We start from the raw sequence: 23,350 nt of genomic DNA, 5'->3' as shown, positions 1-23,350 counted from the left end.
ACCACTCTAGGGCAGTTAACATCTGTCTTTCAACCCTTTTGTAACTATGCCATATGGTAGAAATTTTATTTCTCCATTTACAGCTAAGGCCTGGAGAATTTTTTTTTTTTTTTAAGTGTCCACGGCCACGAATGTGGGAGGTGGTGAAGCCAGCATTCAAAACCAAATGGACCAGGTTATTTCTACTTCATTACTGTCAGAATTTCCTTTTTCCCTTTCCTTTTGTTTACAAATACATACTGGCTCAGTTTATTGATTTGTGCTCTCTGGTAGATGTGTATTCCTTTGCTATAGTCATATATTTGTTTACTGTTATCTCACACTGAGCCCTTCCTAAATTTTAGAATTGTTGAGGCACCTGGGTGGCTCAGTTGTTAAGCATCTGCCTTCAGCTCAGGTCATGATCCAGGGGTTCTGGGATCAGAAAGCCTGCTTCTCCCTCTCCCACTCACCCTCTTTGTGTTCCCTCTCTCACTGTGTCTCTCTCTGTCAAATAAATGAATAAAATCTGTTAAAAAAAAAAAAAAGAGAAGAAAAAATTTTAAAAAAAATTTTAAAAATTTAGAATTATGATTTAAATGATGATTAGAGGTCAGCAAACTATGACATGGGCCATACATGGCCAGTTACCTGTTTCCGAATACGAAGGTTTCTTAGGGGAGAACCAATCCCATTTGTTTACCTATATAGCTACTTTCTTGCTCCAGAGGCAGAGTGGAGTCGTTGCAAGAGACACCATATGGCCTACGAAGTTGGAGGCATTTACTATCTGGGTCCTTAGAGAAAAATCCCTGATATGGGTCATGAGAAAAATAATAGGAGGGGCACCTGGCTGGCTCAGTTATTTAAGCATCTGACTTTTGGTTTTGGCTCAGGTCATGATCTCAGGGTCATGAGATCAAGCCCCCAGTCGGGCTCCAGGCTCAGCAGGGAGTCTGCTTGAGATTCTCTCTCTCTCTCCCTCTGCCCCTCCCCCTGCCCACCTGCTCTCACTTTCTCAAACAAATAAATCTGGGAAGAAAGGAAGGAAAGAGGAATATTAGGAAGTGTTTATATTTCAGATACTACCATGACAGGTTCATTTCACTAAGGGAGTTTTCATTTTGGTTAGAGGCAGACCAATACAGTGTTCGAGAAGAATTTTTACTGATTTTATGGCCTTAGGCTAGATGAGTAACCTTGGTTAGCTTTTTTCACGTGTATGGTGTAGATGCTGATAAGACAGTTCGTGTTTGTTGAACAAATTATGACAGTTGCTCTGTGTTCAGCATTTACCATAATGCCTGGCACGCTGTAAGTGTTCGGTTTGTTTTAAAAAAGCACATGCTGCCCAGAATCAAATCCCAGCTGTCATCCAACCATGTAAATTTGTGTCAATCAAATAAGTCTCCTTACTTGAAGTCTCATTACTTCCCTCTGTAAAGTGGGGTTTAATAATACCAACCTCGTTTTAATGATTTGGTGAGGGCTCAATGACGTATAATCTATGAGAAACACTTAGCACAGTTCCTGGTAGACAGTAAATTAATTGTCTTCAATTAACCTGAAGTGTTATAGTTGTCACAATTATAAGCATTATTCTGATTTTTCAGAGAACTTATATTCACTACTAAGTAGCAATGCCAAAGGTAAATGAACAGATAGATTTTTTTTAATTAGAAAAAGCATAAGTGTTCTGTATCCGTATCTATTGGTATAATAGAGGTGATAGTTACAGATACATGCTAAGAAAAACAACCTAAACCCAGATTATTTTTTATGAATATACATTGTATAGTAAAGTACCTGCAGTTAAATTTTATGTCTAGCTGAAAATTCAACCCAGATAATATTAAATGCGACTGCATTTCAAGATAATGTTTCATTTCTTGCGGGTATTTTGAACCTCTTGGAAGTTCATATTAAATGGACGGAGACTGATACAGGTAGCACTTTAAGCATCGCATATGATGATGAAGTTAAAAAGTTCAATCTCATGTTGCTTGCCTTGGGCTACATGACTGAACTCTGCAGAATTAAATTGTTTCTCTTCCCCCTCTGGTAGTCATTAATGTGGGAGCAGCACCATGTGATTTACTGCTGGATGTTCACCAACATCAACCAGACACTCAGGTTCTGGGCATCGCCCTGGTTCCTGGGGGCAAAGGGATATGAATAAGGTAGCTCCGTCATGTTGCTTCCAGCCTTTCCTGCACACTCCCTCCTGGGGAGAGACACGAGTTTCTTCCATCCTGCTGGTAGGGCACGTCAACAGCCCAGAGGAAGGAGAGTGCTCGGCCTCAGTTTTAATGAAGGCATTGATGAGAAGTTGGCATGTGAGTGATTTTTCAAGAAGAATTGAGATTTGCCCGGTTATAGAGCACCAAACAGAAGGAATTTGAGAATTGTCATTAATAAGTCAAAGTGGCTTGCCCTGATCTCCAGGGTAGAGGAACCAAACATTAGCCTGCTTCTCACATCTCCGTTGTTAGCTGTCTCTGATGGATCTGACACTTAACAAGGTGTCCCGTGACTCAGTAATAGGATTCTTAGTTATCACTCATATTTAACTTTTTGCCAAGTTTGGGGAAAAAAGGAGCATGACCTGGGAACATGAAAATGTGCTCACATACTCTTCATGGAGGCCTCATAGTAGCGTGCTGCCCAAAAATGAAGGGAACGAGACAAAGGGACAATGGCTGCTCCCTTTTGAGGAAGCCTTCCCTCAGGGTTATGACTAAGGACAAGTAAGATACAGTCCTGTTCCTGGACCAGAAGGTAACATCCTTCCTAACGATGCCGAGAGAACTCGTGTTGGCACTGGGCATAGATGGAAGAAGTGGCCTGTTCTTTGGTGCCCATGGCATGTCAGCCATTGGTGGTGAGGTGTTCATACACACAGAGCATGGCATTGACTGCTTCTTTTCATGGAGTTAGAGGGTCCCAATTCAGAAAGCTAGTCAGGTAGTTTGCTTAAAATGTCAGAGTGAGAGGGCACCTGGGTGGCTCAGAGGGTTAAAAGATCATGACCTGAGCCAAAGGCAGAGACTTAACCCACTGAGCCACCCAAGCGCCCCCAGAATTGTGGCTTTTAATGGAAATCTGTAATTCTCTTTTAGAAAAATGCTTCCTGGAGTTTTTAAGCGGGATGGTTTACAGCCTAAACACCTCAGCCATCAACCATTTTGCCCTTCTCAGTCATCGCTAGCTTCCAGCCACCCTTCCAACTTCTGACCTCTTAGAATTTTGTTAGAAGAGCAAGAAATCAAGGTGAGGCGAGCCTGACTGAGTCTCACCTCAAAAGATGCTCAGTATAACCCTTAAGTCTTCCAGGCAGCAAAAGCCCAAATTTTAAGAATTAAGAGACGCTTGAGGCATCTGGCTGGCTCCGAAGTGCACGCGATTCTTCATCTCGGGGGTATGATTTTGAGCCCCATGTTGGGTGTAGAGATTACTAAAAAAGAATAAATAAGTAAACTTTTATAAATAAAGTAAATATAAATAAAATCTGAGAGACTCTTGAAATGGTAGAAGGAGTTTAGAACCAAAGACTTGTCAAAAGTGTGCTGTGTTTCGTGTATCTGGTAGGACTGTTCGAGTAGTTAACTGTGAGAATAGGTTTATCTCTCTTATTTCTTAATTTACTTTCTGTTCTTGTTGGATATAATTTCTAAGGTAGACTCTGAGAGCATGACAAAATCTGGACAGAAATTTTGTGTTCCTTGCCTATGAGTTTGAATTCTACCATTTCACAAGAGAAACATAACCCTCATTGGGCAATCTCATGCCTAATGCTGTTCTGAAATTTAACAATAGTTTTTACTCAGGGTTTCTGAGGTGTAGGCGACTGTTGCTTATTGGCTAGTCCAGTCTCTGGATTGGGCAAAATGACTACAGTGCATCATGAAGCCTTCTGGTGTTTGCATGGACCATGGCAGGTTTTCTCAGTCTCAGCCTTAACAGTGTTTTGGGCCCAATGGTTCCTTGTTGATACCATTCTGTTCATTTTAGGACGTTTAAGTAGTGCTGTCCCTCCCACCACAGGCCAGCAACACACCCCCTGCCCCATTGTGACAACTAAAACTGTCTCTGGTGTTTGCTGGATGTCCCCTGAGAGGAGATGGAAGCAGAAGCTATCTGGTTACTAACCTCTGGACTGTGGTACAGGGATCTCCAGTGATGTCCAGCTTTAAATACGTGAGCAGGGAAACACCACGAGACTCTGTCTCATCTTAATGTCAGCTGTGACACTGAAGTCAGCGTTTTGTACATGGGAGGTAGCCAGTGGACATTTTTTTGTTTGTTTGAGAAGAATAGATAAACAAAACACAGGCTCAAACAAAGATGATAAATTCTCATTTATCAGGTAAAAGCAGTTATCTGGTAAGCCATGAAATGTAGTTGCATAGCTTAGAGACAAATCAGCACAAAATTTTTATTTTTTTTGAAGATTGCTTATTGCATATTTGTCACATAGGCAGTGAGAGATGGAGAAAAACTGCCTTCCTGGCTTTGTTTTTGTATTCTTCCAAAAGCAATTCACTCTCCCCTGGTGCACTGTTTTAAAATAGCAGATGGTGGTTAGTGTCCACATAGCAATCAGGGACACGTGTTCCCAGCTGGAGGAGGCCCATCCTTTCCCTCCGGTCCCGTGATAAGAGACCAGCTAAAATGGCAAGGTGGACACACCCAGTCTCCCCTCAGAAATGGTCATAAAACAGCAGGACAGTTGTCCATCTGGGACTCACATTATCTAGAAGCATCCTTTTTGTTGCAAGAACAGGAACTCCATGTAATTCCTTCTTTTTTTTTTTTTTTTTTTTTTAAGATTTTATTTATTTATTTGACAGACAGAGGTCACAAGCAGGCAGAGAGAGAGGAGGAAGCAGACTCTCTGCCAAGCAGAGAGCCCGATACGGGGCTCAATCCCAGGACCTTGAGATCATGATCTGAGCTGAAGGCAGAGGCTTTAACCCACTGAGCCACCCAGGTGCCCCCATGTAGTTCCTTCTTGATGCAGAGGTGATGAACATAAATTTCAAGCCTTCTTCATTGCTTCTTTGTTTATTTCTCTAAATAAAAGTAATAACTTTTTTATTCCTGGTGTTCTGGCATGTTATAAGAACATTATCACTTAAACTCAGATTTCTGAAAGTCTGTTTTTATATGTAAGAAAGTTATTATGTTGGTATTGGATTTAAGGCCCAAGTATTGAAACTGCCAAAGAAATATGTATGACTAACTCGTAAAATTAAATTTGGGGGATAGAGCGTAATTGAGTCGTAACACCTCTACTAAAATATGTTGTATTTCTTTTTTCCCAAATGTATGTGGACTTCTCTTTTTAAGCCAAAAAACCTCTGCTTCTTTTTATTCATCTTTCCCCTCTGGTCATTTCAGAAAATGATTGAATCTTACATATCTGGTTTTCACATTACAGCTGCACATAAAAAGGTTGATCACACTGCTTTTTCAAACACTAATGTCCATTCAAGCCACTGAGGCAGTTGGTAAACATAGGTTCAGAGATGGAGATTTGGAGTGGGTGCTGAGACCCAGGTATACTGGCCCCATTGACCCATGGACTGGCTTTGGAGGGATAGTTTCTAGTAGCACTGCATGCCCCTCATACCTTGCCGATGTAGGAGACTGAGACAGGAAATAAGAGATTGGAAGGGGAAACCATCCTTATCTATGGTGGGGGTGTTCTTAATGTATTATCAAATATCACCAAGTGAGCTCTGAAGACCAAGCAAATTAGAAAATTCTTACTATCTTCCTACATATGCAACTGTGACTAGTTGACTTGTCCCTTTATAGTTCCTCTCACTGGTACAGTGTGGACAACTGGTAGCCTGTTAAATGTGATTATACAGGAGTTTTGTGAGCCACAACCAGTGGTATCTTGAAATACCAATGGTGGGAGTCTTTACACCACGGAAAATCATTGAACATTATAAATCACACTTTTTTTTCCTGGAGATAATGAGTTCCCAGCATCCCCTGTCTCTCAGTCTCTGAGAAAAGTCACTTTGCCTTATTTCCAGCAAGAGGACATGACCTCTTCTTTTCTGACTTAGAGTCTGGAGCTTCTTATAGTACCGTGTTGTTTTCAGGCTAACCACACAGCTCCGTGAGAAACAAGTTTATTCCCGTAGCAAACAGGGAACAGAGAAATCAGGAAAAGTCCTAGGGGTGCCTTTTTGTGAATGTGCCCAGCAAGGCCACGAGAGTGCTGGTGAGTCTGAATCCTTACAAGTGGATCTCCTTCAGGTGGTATTTTATACTCTTCCATCATGGGGAGATGTGAGAACTGGGTCAGGTATAATTGGAATGACAGATGTACGGGTTAGCCTCAGAGCATCAACACAATTCAGTTAACAGGCCAGCCAACTACAGAAACCTTGTAGAGACTTCCGTGACACCCGTCGTTTCGCAATTACAGAGTCAGTGATTCCGGGACCATGCACAGCTGTTCCCATCACTTGTTTGTACAGTCCGACCCATATTTGGGGCTTAAGTGAGATTTGTTATAAGACTTTAGTTCAAGCTTGCTTACCTGTTTCTACGTGCCTTTATTTCATAAAATATGATTACTAGGTAATAAATATCTGGTCATTTGTTGCCCTGATCAGAATTATTTTCTACTGGACAGGTTTTCTGATGGCTACTTGCTAATATTTGCAAGCACATCATCATATCTTCTTTTAATTAAAAGTATGTAAATCTACTTTCCAAAAAAAATGCACTCTTAAAAAAACCATTTTTTTCTGGTATGTTACCTTTTTAAAATTATACTTATAAGTTAAACCTGAATCTGTCTACTTTATTCCACAGAATTTGAGTTGTAAGTTCTAATAACTTAGGCTCACAAAATTGCATCCCATAATAATATTTAGAATTGCAGAAATAACTTAATTAGGCTGAAAATGAGTAATTCTAAACTGTACTGAAATTGGCCATAGTCATTATTAATTGATTAAATGATTAGGCAGATCAGTCAACATTTAATTGGAAATATTAAAGATAAGAATATTTAGTAGATTTTAGTATTTCTGTCATTGTTTTTATTTTACTGTTAACATTAAACGAGTGATTTATCACAAGGTCAGACTATATTTGTCTTCTTATTGCCCTTTCTACTCTAGTTTAAAATTTCAAGATATGGGGGTGCCGAGGTAGCTCACTTAGTTAAGCGTCCAACACTTGATCTCGACTCAGGTCTTGATTTCAGAGTTGTGAGTTCAAGCTCTGCATTGGGCTCCACTTTAATTAATGGAAACTACTTAAATAAAGTAAAATTTCAAGACGTATAATTTTTAACTCAAAGAAAATAGGTATATTTGTACTGTATCTGAACTTTAACTCTGCATATATTCTTGCAGCACATGGAGAAATTCTCCTACGTCATTTTCTTTGTTTATTTCTTTATAATATCAGAATACACAATTTCTAGCTTTCTATAAAAAAAAATCTAGGATTATTCAAGTGATTGCTTTCTCAAAATTTGTAAATTTAAACTTTATACATTCCATATAATACTGGTTTTATTTTCTCATATTCCAGTAGTCAGAATAATTGAAACTTAACTACTAAAAACGAATAATAAAAAGCTTTACATTATTCTAAAATTATTCTTTAGTAGTTAATGCTTTATGTAATGATAATTAATCTATTAATGTTGTTCTTTATTTTTTAAAATAAAGAGAACTTTGTACATTACTTACTAATTAATTTTTTAAGGAGGTCCCACACCCAATGTGGGGCTCAAACTCATGACCCTGAGATCAAGAGTTGTGTGCTCTACCAGCTGAGCCAGCCAGGCACCCATTAATCTTGCTTTTTAAGAAGGCATTATAATTATTGTACATTTGAAAACGATTTTAACCTCAGCCTAGCTGCAACTTTCTCAGGTATCTTCATGCTGATATTTTTTTTAAAGTATAAAATTTTCTAATTTTGGTTGTCTAAAATAAAGTTTGCTTCAATTTGACATCTATTTAGAGTTAATTTTTTGTGGCTAAAGCGTTGTTTTTTGGACAGTGGATTGTCTAATCATTTTGTATAGCGTAGGGAGCTGCCACTTTGCTCCTGTATTATATTTGTATAATACTGATTTTTAGAAAATGGAATTTAGTGTTGAAACCAGCCCAGGGCTTGTTGGCCAAGGCCTACCTTACAAAGATATAAAATGCAATATAAAATGCATAGAGTCCATTTTTAAGCTTATAAACTCATATGCTTTGTGTATACTAGCATTTCAGTTTAAGTGGTCTCTTGTCTTAGAGATGGATAGAGCTATTCTAAAAGAAGAAATTAAGCCTTCCCTGCCAGCAGAATTCAGCTAGATGAATATTGAGAAACCTGTTTGTCATCTTAGAAGCTTAAGAATTAAATATGAATAAACAAAGATCATCGTTTCTTAGATGTCTGTGTAAGTCTGGGTCAGTATTTCTATCTGACTTCAAGCATTCTGAGAAAGATCCCAGCGTCTATTATTCTGGACAAATTTTCTTCATTATGATATGGAAGATTTACTTTGAATATGAATGAAGGTGGATTGGAATTTAAGTGGCTTTAAAATGTGAATCTTTTTATTTATTATTTTACATTTTGAGAAGAAAATGAAGGTGGAGAAAAGAAAACCACAGGTTTAATTTTCAGGTGAATTCTCTTTTGGGGGAATTACAGTCCTAGAGGGTCTCAATGCTCTGCATTTAGTGGATGATATTGTGAATAATTTCCCCCTGGAAAGGAGCCCTGCGACTCGAGGGGGTTGACGTTCGAGTCCTAGCCAGAAGGAAAGTGGTGGGAGATGCCAGCTCGATGGTGGAACAGCGGCGCGGGAGACTGGCAGGATTACGAGCTGCTCTTTCTCTTCTGCTGTCCTTGCTATGGCCCAGAACAGCTGGAGTGCCTTCCTCCCGTGTCAGCAGATCAGAACCAGCTGGACAGAGCCCTTGTCTTCGAGAGGTTCCAAAGGGAGCCATTCGTACCCCTGTTCTTCCAGGCTCCCATGTGGGTACTGCCTAGTACATTTGACATTAGATTATCACACGCTATTTTACCACCTCTGGCCACGTTATCACGTGTTCTATTTGAGTACTATGAGATTGATGGCTATGCCTCACCTTGTCCACATACACCAGTGTGAAACTGCGTGGGGCCTTCAATGTCCAGAGTGCAGGAGCAGCCCTGATAATGTCAAGAGAGCCCCCCAAACACTTCCCACCCAATGTTGTGTCACTCAGTTCTTTGCCTTCTCAGATTGATGGGTCAAGACTCTTGCATTGGGAGACACCAGCAAGAATTGTAGGCTCGTCGCGTAGTTCATTCCATTTACTTACTTGACTTATAAATGGATTTTGTGTCCTGAATGATTTTTTCTGTTTGACTGGGACTCTGCAAATCTGGGTGTGACAAAGGGGTTTGGTAGCCATTTTGAATGAGACCGAAGAAAAGTTAAATGAATTAAATAAAAATGTTTCACTTGATGCTTTATTAAAATGCCATTTGAGTTCTAGACTGGGAGGTTTTGCCTCGATCAGCAGAAATTCCGAGGGGACACAGAAAGCCAAATATCTATCACAGATCCTGTCCTTGGATCATCACTCTTTTATCCCACTGCTTCACCTTCCCCTGCCCCAAACTCTCTCACTTCTAATTCGTATACAGGAGATGCCCTAGAGACAGTGTCCTGCCCCTGCACAGCCATGGTGTTCACTGGGGGGCCTGCGGTCAACGAGTGCAAGGCGGCATGGACTGGGACATACCAAATGTGAGGACTGCTGTGAGTTGTTGAGGCACGATGGGTTTTGTTGCCGGTGGCCCTGTGACTTGGGTCATGCAGGCACCCTGTGTTTTTCTAGGAGCAGCGGCCACTGGTAACTCCGGGGCCAAATTCATGCACGGTGTAGGCTCAGAAGATACCATTGTCTGGCAGTCTCTTTGCAGTTAGTACAGCCTGAGGAGAGGCTTAATGATGAATATTACCACATCTTAGAAACAAGAAAGAGGCAGTCACATAAACGTGCAGATTGGTGAGGGAAATACAAGGGAGAGAGCCTGTAGGTGTTTCTTAGAGCTAAGAGAGAGAGAAAGAGTCATTAAGGTCCAGGAGAGGAGACAGTTCATGGCTGTGGTTTGAAGGGAGCCCACCTCTGGGGCATCTGGCTTTTCGCTCTGTGGCCCAGAAGCTGCTCTGTCAATAACTCACAGGTGATCAGACTCTCCTCCACTGCCAAAACTTATTTTATCCTTTTCAAGCATGACTACCATCCTTTACTTTGTGGAAGATAAAGCAAATTGCCAAGTGGATGGGAAGCTTGTGTGAACGGGTTGGCAGGTTCTCACTGTACAGGAGAGCTCGGTACAGAAAGCGAGCTGAAAATGTATCATGGCTTAGCAAGAATGGACTTCCAAAGCAGCGGTACTGAATGAGAAGACATTAGAGATGGGTGACCTTGAGCCCTGATGCTCCTGGAGGCAGAAATGTCCATCTGACAACCATCTAAAGAGAGTCAGAACCACCTTGGATATCCGATATCTGGCTTTTCTCCTGCACAGTGTTTGACCTCCACCTTCTGAGCTCTGTACTGACTGTCAACGTCATCATGATGGTGGTAGCTCCTGGTTTTGCAGTCACCTCTTTGTCTCAGTTGGAAAGAACAATAAGTGGTGTATAGGGAAGTTAAACAGTCGTTCTCTTTACGTCAACAGTGTGGATCTTTGTCTTTGAGTGAAGGATTAAAGGATTGAGTGGAGGAATGTTGCTGAATATTCCTAATTGGGAAGCGCTGAGTTTTGAGTGACATTTCTCTGTGAGAAGGATGCTTTTCTTTGGTATGATAAAACTAATAAATAAGACATCTGTGTGGGCTTAGGCATCTGCAGTTTCTCTATAAGCTGAGCTAAGGCAAGATACAGACTCAGAGGGGGAATTGTTTTACTTCTAATAAAAATGGAATACACACGGGAGGAAGAGTTCTTGTTCTAATTACCATAACTTTACAAATGGAAACAGAGAGGTTATTACACTTTGATCAATCAGGGATCGTGACGCTGATCTTGGGGAAGGTGGCAAAGCATGTCGACAGGTAAGATGTGCTTTAAGGTAAAATGGGGCATGGTATGTTTTAACAAATTAGAGTTGGTTGACGATGGTTTATTGTTTGTGACATTATTGCCCAAAGGACAGTTGAATGAAAAAACAAAAATTATATTTAACTAGGGTTAATATAATTGGCTGTAGGTCACTATATTTACAGATGTTCCATATGTTTTTCAAATACGGTCAGTGGACAGGCCGGCTCTCTGCAGACTGGATCACGTTCAAAATAGGTATAATTATTTTACACTCCGAGGCAAGGCTGTCCTTCATGAAGGAACACAATCAGATGTCGGGGACAGGGTACGTTTTTTGCATTAGAAGCAGACACAATCCTTTTACCTTTAAAGCTGACTTGAGGTTATTCTAGAAGAGGAGTTTATTTCTTAGAGGGAAGAGATGTTTCAATGTGCAGACACTTTGGGGCATTTACTGTTCACCTAAAAGCAGCTAAAGATTGGTTCACTTCAGCCGGAATCCTTTTATTACTACTAAGCTACCCTCATTAAACCAGATGAGCATGCACGGCTCTGTTTCCGAGGTCATTCGAAAGTCCTGGTCAGTGATTAAAATGTTGGGCAGAATCTGCCTAATCATCCCAGCCCACGTCACCCCCCACCCCCCGGGAGGACTGATGCATAAGAAACATAAACATGTGCGTGAACCGCGAGCCGGTACCTTTTCATGCTAAATGTGGTTCCCCACGTCTCCTCTGATTAGAGGTGTGCTCTGAACAGGCCGAGACGGGGCCATGCCGAGCAATGATCTCCCGCTGGTACTTTGATGTGACCGAAGGGAAGTGCGCCCCGTTCTTTTACGGCGGATGTGGCGGCAACCGAAACAACTTTGACACAGAGGAATACTGCATGGCCGTGTGTGGCAGCGTCAGTAAGTGGACCTTCCTCAAGCCTGGCCACCTTTCGTCTTTTCTCGCCACTGACTCCGCTCTCTGTAACAGATCGGTTTTCCTGGTCCTTGGGAACGGGTCTGTTGCTACCACTAACCACGTTCTCTGTCCACTTCCTCTAATTGCCGGGCGTCTCCTTGCGTCTGTTCCACCCCGAGCCCACATCTCCGTCTTTCTCTAATAAAGCATGGCCCTGGATGTGTTCTTCTACTAGCTGTGGTGCATTCGTCTTGCAATCTCTAGGGACTTCTTTCGAATCCCTCTCTTTAAGCCAAGCTGAGGTCGCTGTTTTGACTTCTCAGCTGTCTTCTGCAAGTGTCTGCGTACGTGTTTGTCTGTGCACCTGTGTGTTCGGGTCTGTGCATGAGCAATATGTGTGCAAACAAGGCTGACCACCGGAAGCCCGGCCGATGCAGCTTTGGTTGCCTCGGCAAGGCGGGTTGTTGTGATGAGTACCTTTAAGTTATGTTGTAACATGCGACTTTGATTGTGTCAGCAGCGAATGTGATTGAATCGAGCATATGCACTTCAAATGCCGGAGGATAGAAAGTCCCCAGTGGCCTCAGAGCTTTTGCTGGGCCGGTTGCAATATTGATTTTTCGTGTCTTCTCTTGGAAGCAGAAGAAAGCTCTTCACTTCACGTTAGAAACCTTGAATGACAAGAGACTTGGGGAATATAATTTTCCAAACCTTTTCTTTCAAACTTCTGGCTATTCATAACTCCAGGGGATAAAGACATACAGTGACAGTGACTCAAATGTGAGATGAAACTTTACCACAGAGGTGGCACTCAGGAGGTAGTGAACCAGACATAGGGGACTTCTGTTCTTGCTGACAGCCTTCTGTGCGAAAATCCACATTTTTATTTATTTACTGTTGTTCGTGATTGGGAGAATTAAACTACCCAAGAAATAATTGCTCAACTTGAGAAATTAAAGATTAAACTCAGTGGGTGTGCATTTCTTTTTTGAGAGACTTCTGCCTTTTCTCCCTTGCTCTTGTAAGGGAGACAGGTACCATATCCTGCCTGGAATTCCTAGGGATTATATAAATTGTTTTCTGCTGTGATCACGGGCTTACACTAAACAACAAAAGGACCTGCACTGTTAAGACCTTGTATTGTGAAGCCCAGATCTAAGTGGAATCTAATAGAACAGTTCCTATTGGTCTCCTGAGTGAGGGATGACTCCATTTCTATCTTGTGTGAGAACAGATGTAGGAATTGGTAACCCCAAGGGCTTCTCTTCTGGCTGCCTTTGGATGATGGTAGCTTCTAGCTCAAAAGACTCCTTTCTTCAGTTTCAAACAAAGAAGTTAATTAGGTCAGGTAACATGGAACACAATGGGGGATTCTGTTGCCTGGAGCCTCTTGAACAAAAGACTTTTGTTACAGAGATTCTAACTGGTTTAGCTGCTAAGGGAGATTTCTTGGCAAATTTCCAACTTTCTTTCTCCATTTCCCTGAGGTGGACTTATTTTTTGGAGTATAAATTGTGTGTGTGTGTGTGTGTGTGTGTGTGTGTGCGTGCACGCACATGCAATAAGAAAGAAGGTTTTTAAAAATTATAGCCAGTGAGGAGGAATTTGCCTTGAGTTAGAAATTACTCCCCCCGGCCCCCACAACCCTACTGCAGCCCGTGTGCACATGCTCTCCACATCATCAGTCTAATTTGGCTCAGGCTGGGGCGAGCCGTGGGCACCACAGGTCAGCCGGAGCCTCTGGATGGTATGCCTTTTGCTGAGAGCTTTGCCAAAGGTAAAGACTCCCAATGAAGATGTAATGATAAGCCAGACAGTCTGTATTTAGTTTCAGAAGGGCAGGTAGGTTATAGAGTAATTTATCAAGAAAGCAAATGTGAGAGGCTGAAGGTCCGAAGTATGGGCAGATCTAAGTGGACAGTAAAATAACACATGGCCCGTGCTGGGAGCTGGAGGTGCCCTGTGAATGGGGGATCGGTGTGAATCCTTGGGAACTGGAGATGCTTGGCACTAAGGAGGGAGAAAGAGAGCAGGAAATCTTGAACAGGTTACTTGGAAATGCTATTGAAGACCAAATACCCAGCACTCTTAAGGTATTACTGTGGAAATAGATCTCTTAGGTTCATGTTTACTTTGGTTCCGTGCTGGAGCCCAACCTCAGGGTATTTGTTTAGTTTTGCTTTTTTTCCAATGTTTTTCTTTTTGTTTTTCCCTTTGGTCAGTGGAATCATGTAAGTTTCGACCATCATTTGCGTGTTTCTATTTTTTGTTTTTAGTTACGTTCTTTTATTTTCTCCATAGTGTCCCAAAGTTTACTCAAGACTACCCAGGAACCTCTTCCCCAAGATGCTGTTAAACGTATGTTGTCGATCACTGGAGGGGGCTGGGGCGGGGAGGACATAGTCCAGTGCATGGATCATCACTTTCTTTGCATGGTTTTATGTGTCTCCAACACCTGTCTTTCAATAAAATGTTTATTTCCATTCCTTTGCTTTGTAATTATGTGCAATTTTGCCAGACAACTTGAGATCCCGGGCTAAGAGCACTGACTAAACTTCTATTTCTGATCGTTTTTTTTTTTTTTTTTTCAATTCAGTGTGGTTCTGTTATGTATCGTGTATATATAATATTATTGTGTTTTAGTTGGCATCACTATTTCCTAAAGCTGTCATGATGCCACAGTTTGAGAAGCCACAGATGTATAAGTGACTTGTTTCCTAGAAAAATACATAATATGCATGCATTGTACTAACTCATGGACTAATGTATATGCACAGACTTCAGTTCTGTGTTGTAAGGCACATGGTGAAGCCTTAGGAAGTGAAAGAGCCCGTCTAAATTTCCTAACCACCTCTTCTTCCTCTCTGTGAATGCACACTACTGGGACAGAAGTGCCTGACTTTGAGTTTTATCATATGGTTATAGAAGATTCATCTAAAGAAATCTTACATTAACCAACCTTAGAATGTCTGTGACTTGTGATGATTCCACTTGGCATATTAGTCTAGCTTGCTTTTAAAATGTGGTGTTGGGACGCCTGGGTGGCTCAGTTGGTTGGACGACTGCCTTCGGCTCAGGTCATGATCCTGGAGTCCTGGGATCGAGTCCCGCATCAGACTCCCAGCTCCATGGGGAGTCTGCTTCTCTCTCTGACCCTCTCCTCGTTCATGCTCTCTCTCACTGTGTCTCTCTCAAGTAAACAAATAAAATGTGGTGTTAAACATTCTAGTACTTATTTTAAAATATGGATTATATCCAAAAATAGATTTATGCGTTTTTAGGCTAGGGATCTCACACACACACACACACACACACAATTGATGCTTATGGTTGTTGGAAAAAGAGATACAATTTCAGTAGTAGTTCAGATGTAATGAAAATTAGCATTTATTTATATTATCCTGAAAAAAAAACCTGGTCTCCAAATAGATCTTTTTAAAAAATATATAAATAAGTGGCACTTGGGTGGCTCAGTAGGTTAAACATCCGACTCTCTCTCTCTCTCTCTCTCTCTTTTTTTAGATTTTATTAACTTATTTGACAGAGAGACACAGCGAGAAAGGGAACACAAGCAGGGTGAATGGGAGAGGGAGAAGCAGGCTTCTTGCCGCCAAGCAGGGGGCCCAGTGTGGGACTCGATCCCAGGACCCTGGGATCATGACCAGAGCCGAAGGCAGACTCTTAATGACTAAGCCACCCAGGTGCCCAGAATCTAACCCTTGATTTCCACTTGGGTCATAATCTCATGAGTCGTAAGATTAAGCCTTCCATTGGGCAAGTAGTGTGCTGCTTTCCTTCTCTCTTTACCTCTGTTCCTCTGCACATGTGCACATTCTCTCTAACTCTCTCTCTCTCTTTCTCTCTCTCCCCCCCCTAAAAAAATAAATAAATCTTAGGGGCACCTCGGTAGCTCAGTCAGTTTAACATCTGCTTTCAGCTCAGGTCATGATTCCAGGGTCCTGGGAATGAGCCCCTCTTCAGCCTCCCTGCACAATGGGGGAGACTGCTTCTCTCTCCCTCTCCCCCTGCCCCTGCTCCTGTGCACGCTCTCTCTCTCATATAAATAAATAAAATCTTTGAAATAAAATCTTTAGAAGATAAATAAAATTTAAAAAGCTAAATAATAGAGAATTATATAATAATTTCATTATCGACCATAAAAATTTTTTAATGACCACCATAGGATTCAAATCCATTCACTTTATATATAACTTTTGAAGGATATAGGGGTTTTACTACTGCAATCAATGTACTTTCTGTGACTGTGACAAAGCATTTTTTTCCTAACGCCATCAAAACTATGACAAGTGAGTTGACACAGGACCAGAGAAAACTGGGTATTTACACTGTAGGATTAATAATATATTGATCTTCGTGGCGGGTTGCAATTTACCAGGCATTTTCACGGATCATTTATTTTTCTCAGGAGCACTTTGTGGGCATTTCCTTCATGTCCTTTATACATAGGAGAAAATGAGGCCGTGAGAGCCATCAAAATGTGGCAGGACCAGCTTTGAAACATAAATGAATTTGCGGCTATACACTGCACTCCGTACAACCAAGGATTTGATTCTGTTTTTTAGGTTAGAAAAATTACATTTAAAGTTCAGAGTGTATTTTAAGAATATAGAAAATAACAGAAAGAGGAAGAATATTAAAAACTTTTTTCTAAATGCACTAAAGATAGCATCACTCAATAAATATATTTCCCCCTTTCATAGAAAAAATATTTTATATCATTTTAGCATATAAAAGAATTAGATTTTTCCATTCTTATTAATTAACAGAAATGATTACTTGATAACCTTATTTTCATGAGGGCCTCTGTGTGGCTCAGGCGATTAAGTGTCCGACTCTTTATTTTGGCTCAGGGTGTGATCTCCGTGGTGTGAGAGAGAGCCCCACATCGGGACTGGGTGCTCTCTCCCTCTGCCCCCACGTGTGTGTGCTCTCTCAAACTCTCTCTCTCTCAAATAAATAAATAAAATCTTTAAGAAATATATTTTACAAAATTTCTTTTACTTTCATGAATTTCTTCAGTCCTCAGCTCTTCCAAACAGACCTTGAAAATCTCTCATTATTTTCTATTTTCCAGTAATATTCTCCAACTACTTGTAGTGTGTTTGGGATCATGACACATTTCCAGCCTAGGAGGTTGAAGTGGTTTTGGCAGCTCTATTTTCTTGTCTACCTACAGAGACTGTTCATCACGGCAAGTGGAGGGTTCTGCAGTGCTAGTACAAACAGACTAGAGAAAGCTTGTAATTTCTAGTTATTTATAGCCTGTGCAACGATGCTATCTTATTTATAGCGGAGTTTCACATTTGAATTAAAGAAGTCCCGGTCATCTGGAGGTCAAATGCAGATAGCAGAATGTAGTCTGAGAAATGAGCCCAACAAGAAGGTGAGCTAGCCTATTTGATTTGCCTCCTTCACCAGCCTAGGGCTTCATTGGAGGGTCTCTCTTCAACAAAGTGGTTGTTTATGGGTTTCTCAGTTGGAGTTGCTTCTAGTCAAATAATAAATATGAAATGAGATAGAAAAAGCTCCTTAGTTAAACTGATGTTAACATTGCATATGTGGGGAAAATATGCAATGGTCTACAGTATAAATGCAATCATGTTCCTGTAAAAACATATTATGATCATATATTTCTAGATTTTAAATCTTTGGTTATTGCAATTTTAAGGAACGTGGGGTTTTTTTTTAATTTTGTTGTTTTTTTTAAAATTTTGTTGTTGTAGATAAGGATCTAAACCACAGATTAAAAAAGAGAGAAATAAGAGGCTAAGAGATTTCATTTTACTCATAAACTTGTGGATTTGTATCCTTTGTAAGATCTTTTTCCTGTTGGAGATGTAGTACCCAATGATACCAGAGTTGTTTCTGACATTAATCTGGTGTCTGCCCATTTGTGTTTGTGAACAACAACTAATCTTAGGTTTATTGATTAGTTTATTAATTTATTGATTAGTTTGTGTTCTGAACAAGAGAGAATGATTTTTTTTTTCCCTAGCGTTCTTCCCATCAGATTGCATCTCAAAAGACAAACCGACTGATTCCTTAATGGCATTTAATGTCACACAAAGGATCAGGCCGGATTTAGTCAGCTAAAGGCACCAAAGGGTCTGGCCAAAGAGAACGACAAATGACCCATCTTCGGCTCTCTTCTTGCAGCAAGTTGTGACACAGACCATACCTAAACCAAGGTCTCTCAATCTTGACACTACTGACGTTTGGGGCTAATTTATTCTTGCAGATGCTGTCCTGTGTATGGACAATGTTTAGCAGCATCTCTAGCCTCTACCCACAAAATGCCAGTATTACCACCCCAGTAATACCACCCCAACTATAATGACTTCATCTGTCTCCAGACTTTGCCAAATTGTGTCCTGGGGCAGGGAGAGGTAAAAATCACCCCCCTACCCCCCACTGAGAGCCTCTGATCTAGACTAAGTGAGCCCACATCTGATTCAAAGATATAACTAAGCTGGTATAAACAGGAATGCTTTCCATGAACTTGAGGGCCTGTGGATGTGTTGAATGTCAGGAGCCTCCAGTTCTTGACAGATGTTAATGAGGTTGTTAGACCACTACCCTGGCTCTCAGTGTGTACAAGGTAGGGTAGATATTGCTACGCTGAGTGTAGGGTAGTTAGAGGTCTTGTAGTCTTTCTACTCTAATGTGAGTGCTATTAGGGGAACTAACCCAGCAAATCCCTGGGTCGGAAGTTGATGGTTCCCCCATGCACCACCCCCTATCCCGTTTCGCAGAATCCCAGCATATGCTAGAGAACGGCCGTCTTTGGTGATGCCACGTGGCCTTACCGCGCAGATCTCTTGGCATCTAGGATGTACCTTGGGATCATGTTTATGGCCTTAGGGTCTCTGCAAAGGCTAGATCGGGCCTCATGCAGAATCCAGAAAGGGAAAAGATTGTTTTTTACTCCCATCAAAATGGTCGAGATAGAATAGACTAACATACTTCCACAGAATACAAAAATAATGAGGACATCTTAAATTAGGCCAAATCACCATCTCCAAGTTCTAAGGCTGCTGCCTGCGAAGCTCACAGTTTGCAAACTCACTGTGCAGCCTTTGAATGGAATGTGCCACCTTCACCCCAGAGTTGTCATATCCTGTCCTAACGCTCGGGCATTCAGTTTTTGGCCAGATTTGAACCATTGTTCTCAGTCACGCTGTACTTGTTCTTTCGATTGCGAAATAGCAAATATTAGTTCCTGTTAGCACATTCTCGAGTACTAATGGAATTATGATTTTTTTATAAAACTGCCAGGCATTATTAGTGGTAATTAAAATCATTAAAAAGATGTGGAAGTGCATTAAATTACATACCACCTCAGTGACAGTAAAATCTATTAGATTGACATATAGGAGAAGCCACATCTTTGGTATCGAGAAATGAGCAGATGGAAAAATGGCCTCTTCCTCCAAGCTATCATACATACTATCATAGGAACAAATCCCTAAGATGGACAGGAATCGATTTGCTCAGCAAACCAGCATTTAAAAAAAAAAAAAAAATCAAAGCTCATTTACTCAGAACAGTAAAAAAATGCTCATTATAATTGCACTCTGTTCTTCAGCTATTTCCAAAGAAGTGTAGGTAGTTTAATAAAAGGTTTGGCAAAAGTTTTCCATAATAGACCAGAGAGTCGATATTTTAGGTTTTGCAGGTTTTTTGCAGGCCGTATGGTCTCTGTCATACATACCCAACTTGGAATCGTAGCATGAAAGCAGCTATATACAGTAGGTAAGCATACAGGGCTGTGCTCCAAAAAACATTATTTACAAAAAGAAGATCATTATGATAACCTCTGTTAATAAAGCTGTTGCTTTTGAGCTCAGGAGGTGCTAGTGCTAAGTTGGGTATTTTGAGGGACACGAGCCAAGCAGACCAGGTTCCCTGCTTCCAATAACTTGACAGTTTTATTGATGAGATGAGACCCAGGCATGTGATGGGCTTAAGGAACAATAAATATAAAGTAAAACATACAATTGTAGGGAGAGACTGGTATGGAAGGCCAGAGCCTGATGAAATTGGTTTTATCCTTAAGACCTCCACAGAGGTTAACAGCTCAATCTGACTTTTCCTGCTGCAGTTTTTTGAAAGTAGATCATGCTGCAGATTCTGACTTTTTGAACCCCTCTGTTGAGTGTTGAGCCACATTTTTATTACCTTATGTCCGCAGGACATACACACGGACCGTCTGCAAACATTGATCCCATTGGCTCTAAAAACTGAGTCACCCAGTTGGGTAAGCGGCTGCCGTTAGTTCAGGTCCTGATTCCAAGGTCCTGGGATCGAGCCCCCATCAGGCTCCCTGCTCAGCAGAGAGCCTGCTTCTCCCTCTCCCTCTGCCTGCCTGTCTGCCTGCTTATGCTCTCTCTCTCTGTGTCAAATAAATAAATGAAATATTTAAAAAAAAAAACAACACAAACCTGAAGTGAGGGTGTGGCGGGGAGAGAAGAGCTTTTGTTCTTTGTTCTTTCCTGTTTTTAGAGGGTCTAGGCCCATATTTAAGGGTCACACGGTATTTTCACATTACAAGTGGCTTCTTTCACTTGGACTTGGTGGTTGCGATACACATTTGAGTTCAGAACATGGTTGGGACTTTAGTTATTTTAGAATTATGGAAATGGGAAGACCTTTTTTTTTTTTCCTTTTCGTTAACGTCAGGGTGGCCATCTGCAAGCTCTTCCTTGTTTCCAGATTAAATTTCCACCTAAAATCTTTATTTATAGGTTCATATTTCACCTCTCTGTGAATGAGCCTCTTTGCCACCTCGATATGCTCACAGCCGTTTCAAGTCGCCCCGTTGCGGGCTCTGTGTAAAATCGCGTTGCCGATGATAAAGCAGTGACTGGTATGGGTCTTAATTTACTTTCATCTTCTCTTGTCAGCGCTGTAGAGATAAATTGCCTTTCTCCTGACGAAAGGAGACTAACCACATTTTCTTGTTAGAGTCTAACAGTAGTATATTGACTCAATGCCATTCACAGGCCTCTGTTGGGGGAAACATTCTGCCCCGTGGCCTGGTGGAAGTCGTCCAGCTCGTTACTGTTTGAAGGTGAGGTTATCACTCCTTTTGTATCCTAAGCCCTTCTTGACATAACATTATGCTTCTCCTCGAGGTTGAGGAATCAAGCAAATATCAAAATGATAGGGGCCATTTTTCTCAATGCCTGTAGTGTTTCGATCCACATTGTTGTTGCCTGGCATGAAATGGAGAACTGCATAGTGATACAGTCAGAACTGAAATGAACTAAAAACGTGGCATAAACTTTGATTTATTGGCTGAAATTGATCATGTGTCTCCTACAGAGGTCCTCCAAAGAGGCAAAGGGAGTGATTTTTGTGCAGTTACTTCCTTTTGAAGTAACTTTCCTAAAAAGTATAGTGTTCTCAGGGGAAAATGCTGGAAGGGAAATACTTCATTGACATCACATCCCCAGTGATGGTGGTTATGTTTTGTTATGAGAACATTGGGGACAGCACTGGGGTTCAAAGCAACTCAAAGCAAGGGGGCCCCTGGGTGGCTCAGGCGGTTAAGCTCTTGATTTCCAGCTCAGGTCATGAACTCAGGGTTGTGAGATCAAGCCCCGCCCTGGGGTGCTCCGTGCTGGGTGTGGATCCTGCTTGGGATTCTCTGTCTCCCTCTCCCCCCAATTCCTGCATGGGGCATTTTCTATTTCTCTCTCTCTCCCCCCGCACCCCCCAAAAAGGAAAGAATAAATAAATAAATAATAAACTGAAAGCAAATATGTACACACACACCCTCCACCCACCTTAAAAAAAAGAGAGAGAGAGAGAGAGGGATGCCTGGGTGGTTCAGTGGGTTAAAGCCTCTGCCTTCGGCTCAGGTCATGGTATCAGGGTCCTGGGATGGAGCCCTGAATCGGGCTCTCTGCTCAGCAGGGAGCCTGCTTCCCCCCTCCCCCCTCTGCCTGTCTCTCTGCCTACTTGTGCTCTCTCTCTCTCTTCGTCAAATAAATAAATAAAATTTTAAAAAAGAGAGAGAGAGCTCTGACAGGTACTAAGAGATTACAATGTGAAGTAGAAACGCTGTGACCTGCATTGGTGCAAACTTCTTAAAACTGGAAAGAACCCTCACACATGTGTGAAAAGAATGTCTTCCTTAGTATCTGGTCACCTAGGTAATAGCACTTTGCGATGAGAGAAAGAAGCGAATCTGTGATTCGTCTTGTGTCTCGGAGTGCGGGGGAGGAAAGTTCTACGAGAACCCCTCACTCTCTTCTGCTTTATCCCTCAGCAAACTGCGACCGTCCGAAAGCATCCAGTCATATCTTTCCCCCCGCCTCACAACAACTTGCATTGTCTCCCCACAGCCCTCATCTGATCTGTCCCTCATTTCCTTTCTGCCTCTCACGCTTCACACTCCCTTTCTCCTTCAGCTCTGGCCACACTGACCTTGCTTGTCCTAGAATTCTCCAGGCACACTCACCTCTTAGGGCCTTTTTGCTAGTTTCTGTGTCTCGCCGCTGTATTCTCCCCCGGGCTGACGGGGAGTGGGGCTTCAGCCCTTTGTCCAAACACACCTTCTCAGTTCGACCCAGCCTGGCCCCTCGCCCACCCCCACCTCCCCTCCCCCGCTCTCGTGATTCTTCCCAGCCCTGTTCTGGTTTCCTTTGTCTTCATAATACAAATCACATTCTAACAAGGTGACTTATTTTTATCTTTTTTTTTTTTTTTGAACTGATTGTTTCTCTCACTAGACTATAATTCCGTAAGAACATCTGTCTCTGTTGTGCTCATTGGTTTCTCCCGTGTGCCTCACATTGGGTATGGGTGGTATAAATAAAGGAATGGACAAACACACCCAAGGTGGCACTGTTTACATCCGAGCTGCCATCTCAGCTTTTCAGACACCTCTGACCTCCCCCGTTGCAGAAAAGCAAGAAGGAAGCATCTATGGAAAGTATTAGTCATCTAGAATCCACTGAACCTTTGGAACCAGAATGTTCACCTTGAGCCAGTAACGTGCTGTGAGTTGGAACTGCTTTTCTGTAGCATTTGCCTTTATTTGGTATTACGTGTAGACACCCATTCTCGGTATTGAAAGGTATATTTTACCAGGCCGATATGAGACTAAACTAAGAAAATCATATGAAGTTCATTGGAAAAGGTAAAAGCCCATGTGTGTGATGGTGCCGGGCTGTTAACGATGTGGCAGCTAGAGGTTAAAACCCAGAGCTAAAGGTGTTTAACCCTGAACATTTAGACTAGTTTTCTGCGAAAGGGGAATATATCCAGTGAACTTGCTTGCAGATGAGCCTATCGGAACAGGGGTCAAAGGCTAAAAGATCATCCAGATTCACGCTCTGTGGGATCTTTCA

At 41.7% G+C, this 23,350-nt stretch overlaps 1 protein-coding gene across 6 annotated transcripts in view; it reads left to right on the top strand.

Moving 5' to 3' along the window:
* APP (amyloid beta precursor protein) overlaps positions 1-23,350 on the top strand; it is a 264,540-nt gene that overhangs the window by 152,164 nt on the left and 89,026 nt on the right. For 2 of the 6 annotated variants that reach the window (XM_059164523.1, XM_059164522.1), the window contains exons 7-8: positions 11,807-11,974; positions 14,274-14,330. The exons of 2 other annotated variants lie outside the window; for them this stretch is intronic. In XM_059164523.1, the coding sequence (XP_059020506.1) occupies positions 11,807-11,974; positions 14,274-14,330 (225 nt within the window). The remainder of the gene's footprint in view (positions 1-11,806; positions 11,975-14,273; positions 14,331-23,350) is intronic. 2 more of the 6 variants (XM_059164526.1, XM_059164525.1) reach the window with 1 other exon arrangement.

Source organism: Mustela lutreola, chromosome 2 (genome assembly GCF_030435805.1).
Source record: "Mustela lutreola isolate mMusLut2 chromosome 2, mMusLut2.pri, whole genome shotgun sequence".
NCBI classification, from domain to species: domain Eukaryota; kingdom Metazoa; phylum Chordata; class Mammalia; order Carnivora; family Mustelidae; genus Mustela; species Mustela lutreola.
The sequence above is the reverse complement of the archived record's forward strand: the minus strand, read 5'-3'. Positions and strand labels throughout refer to the sequence as shown.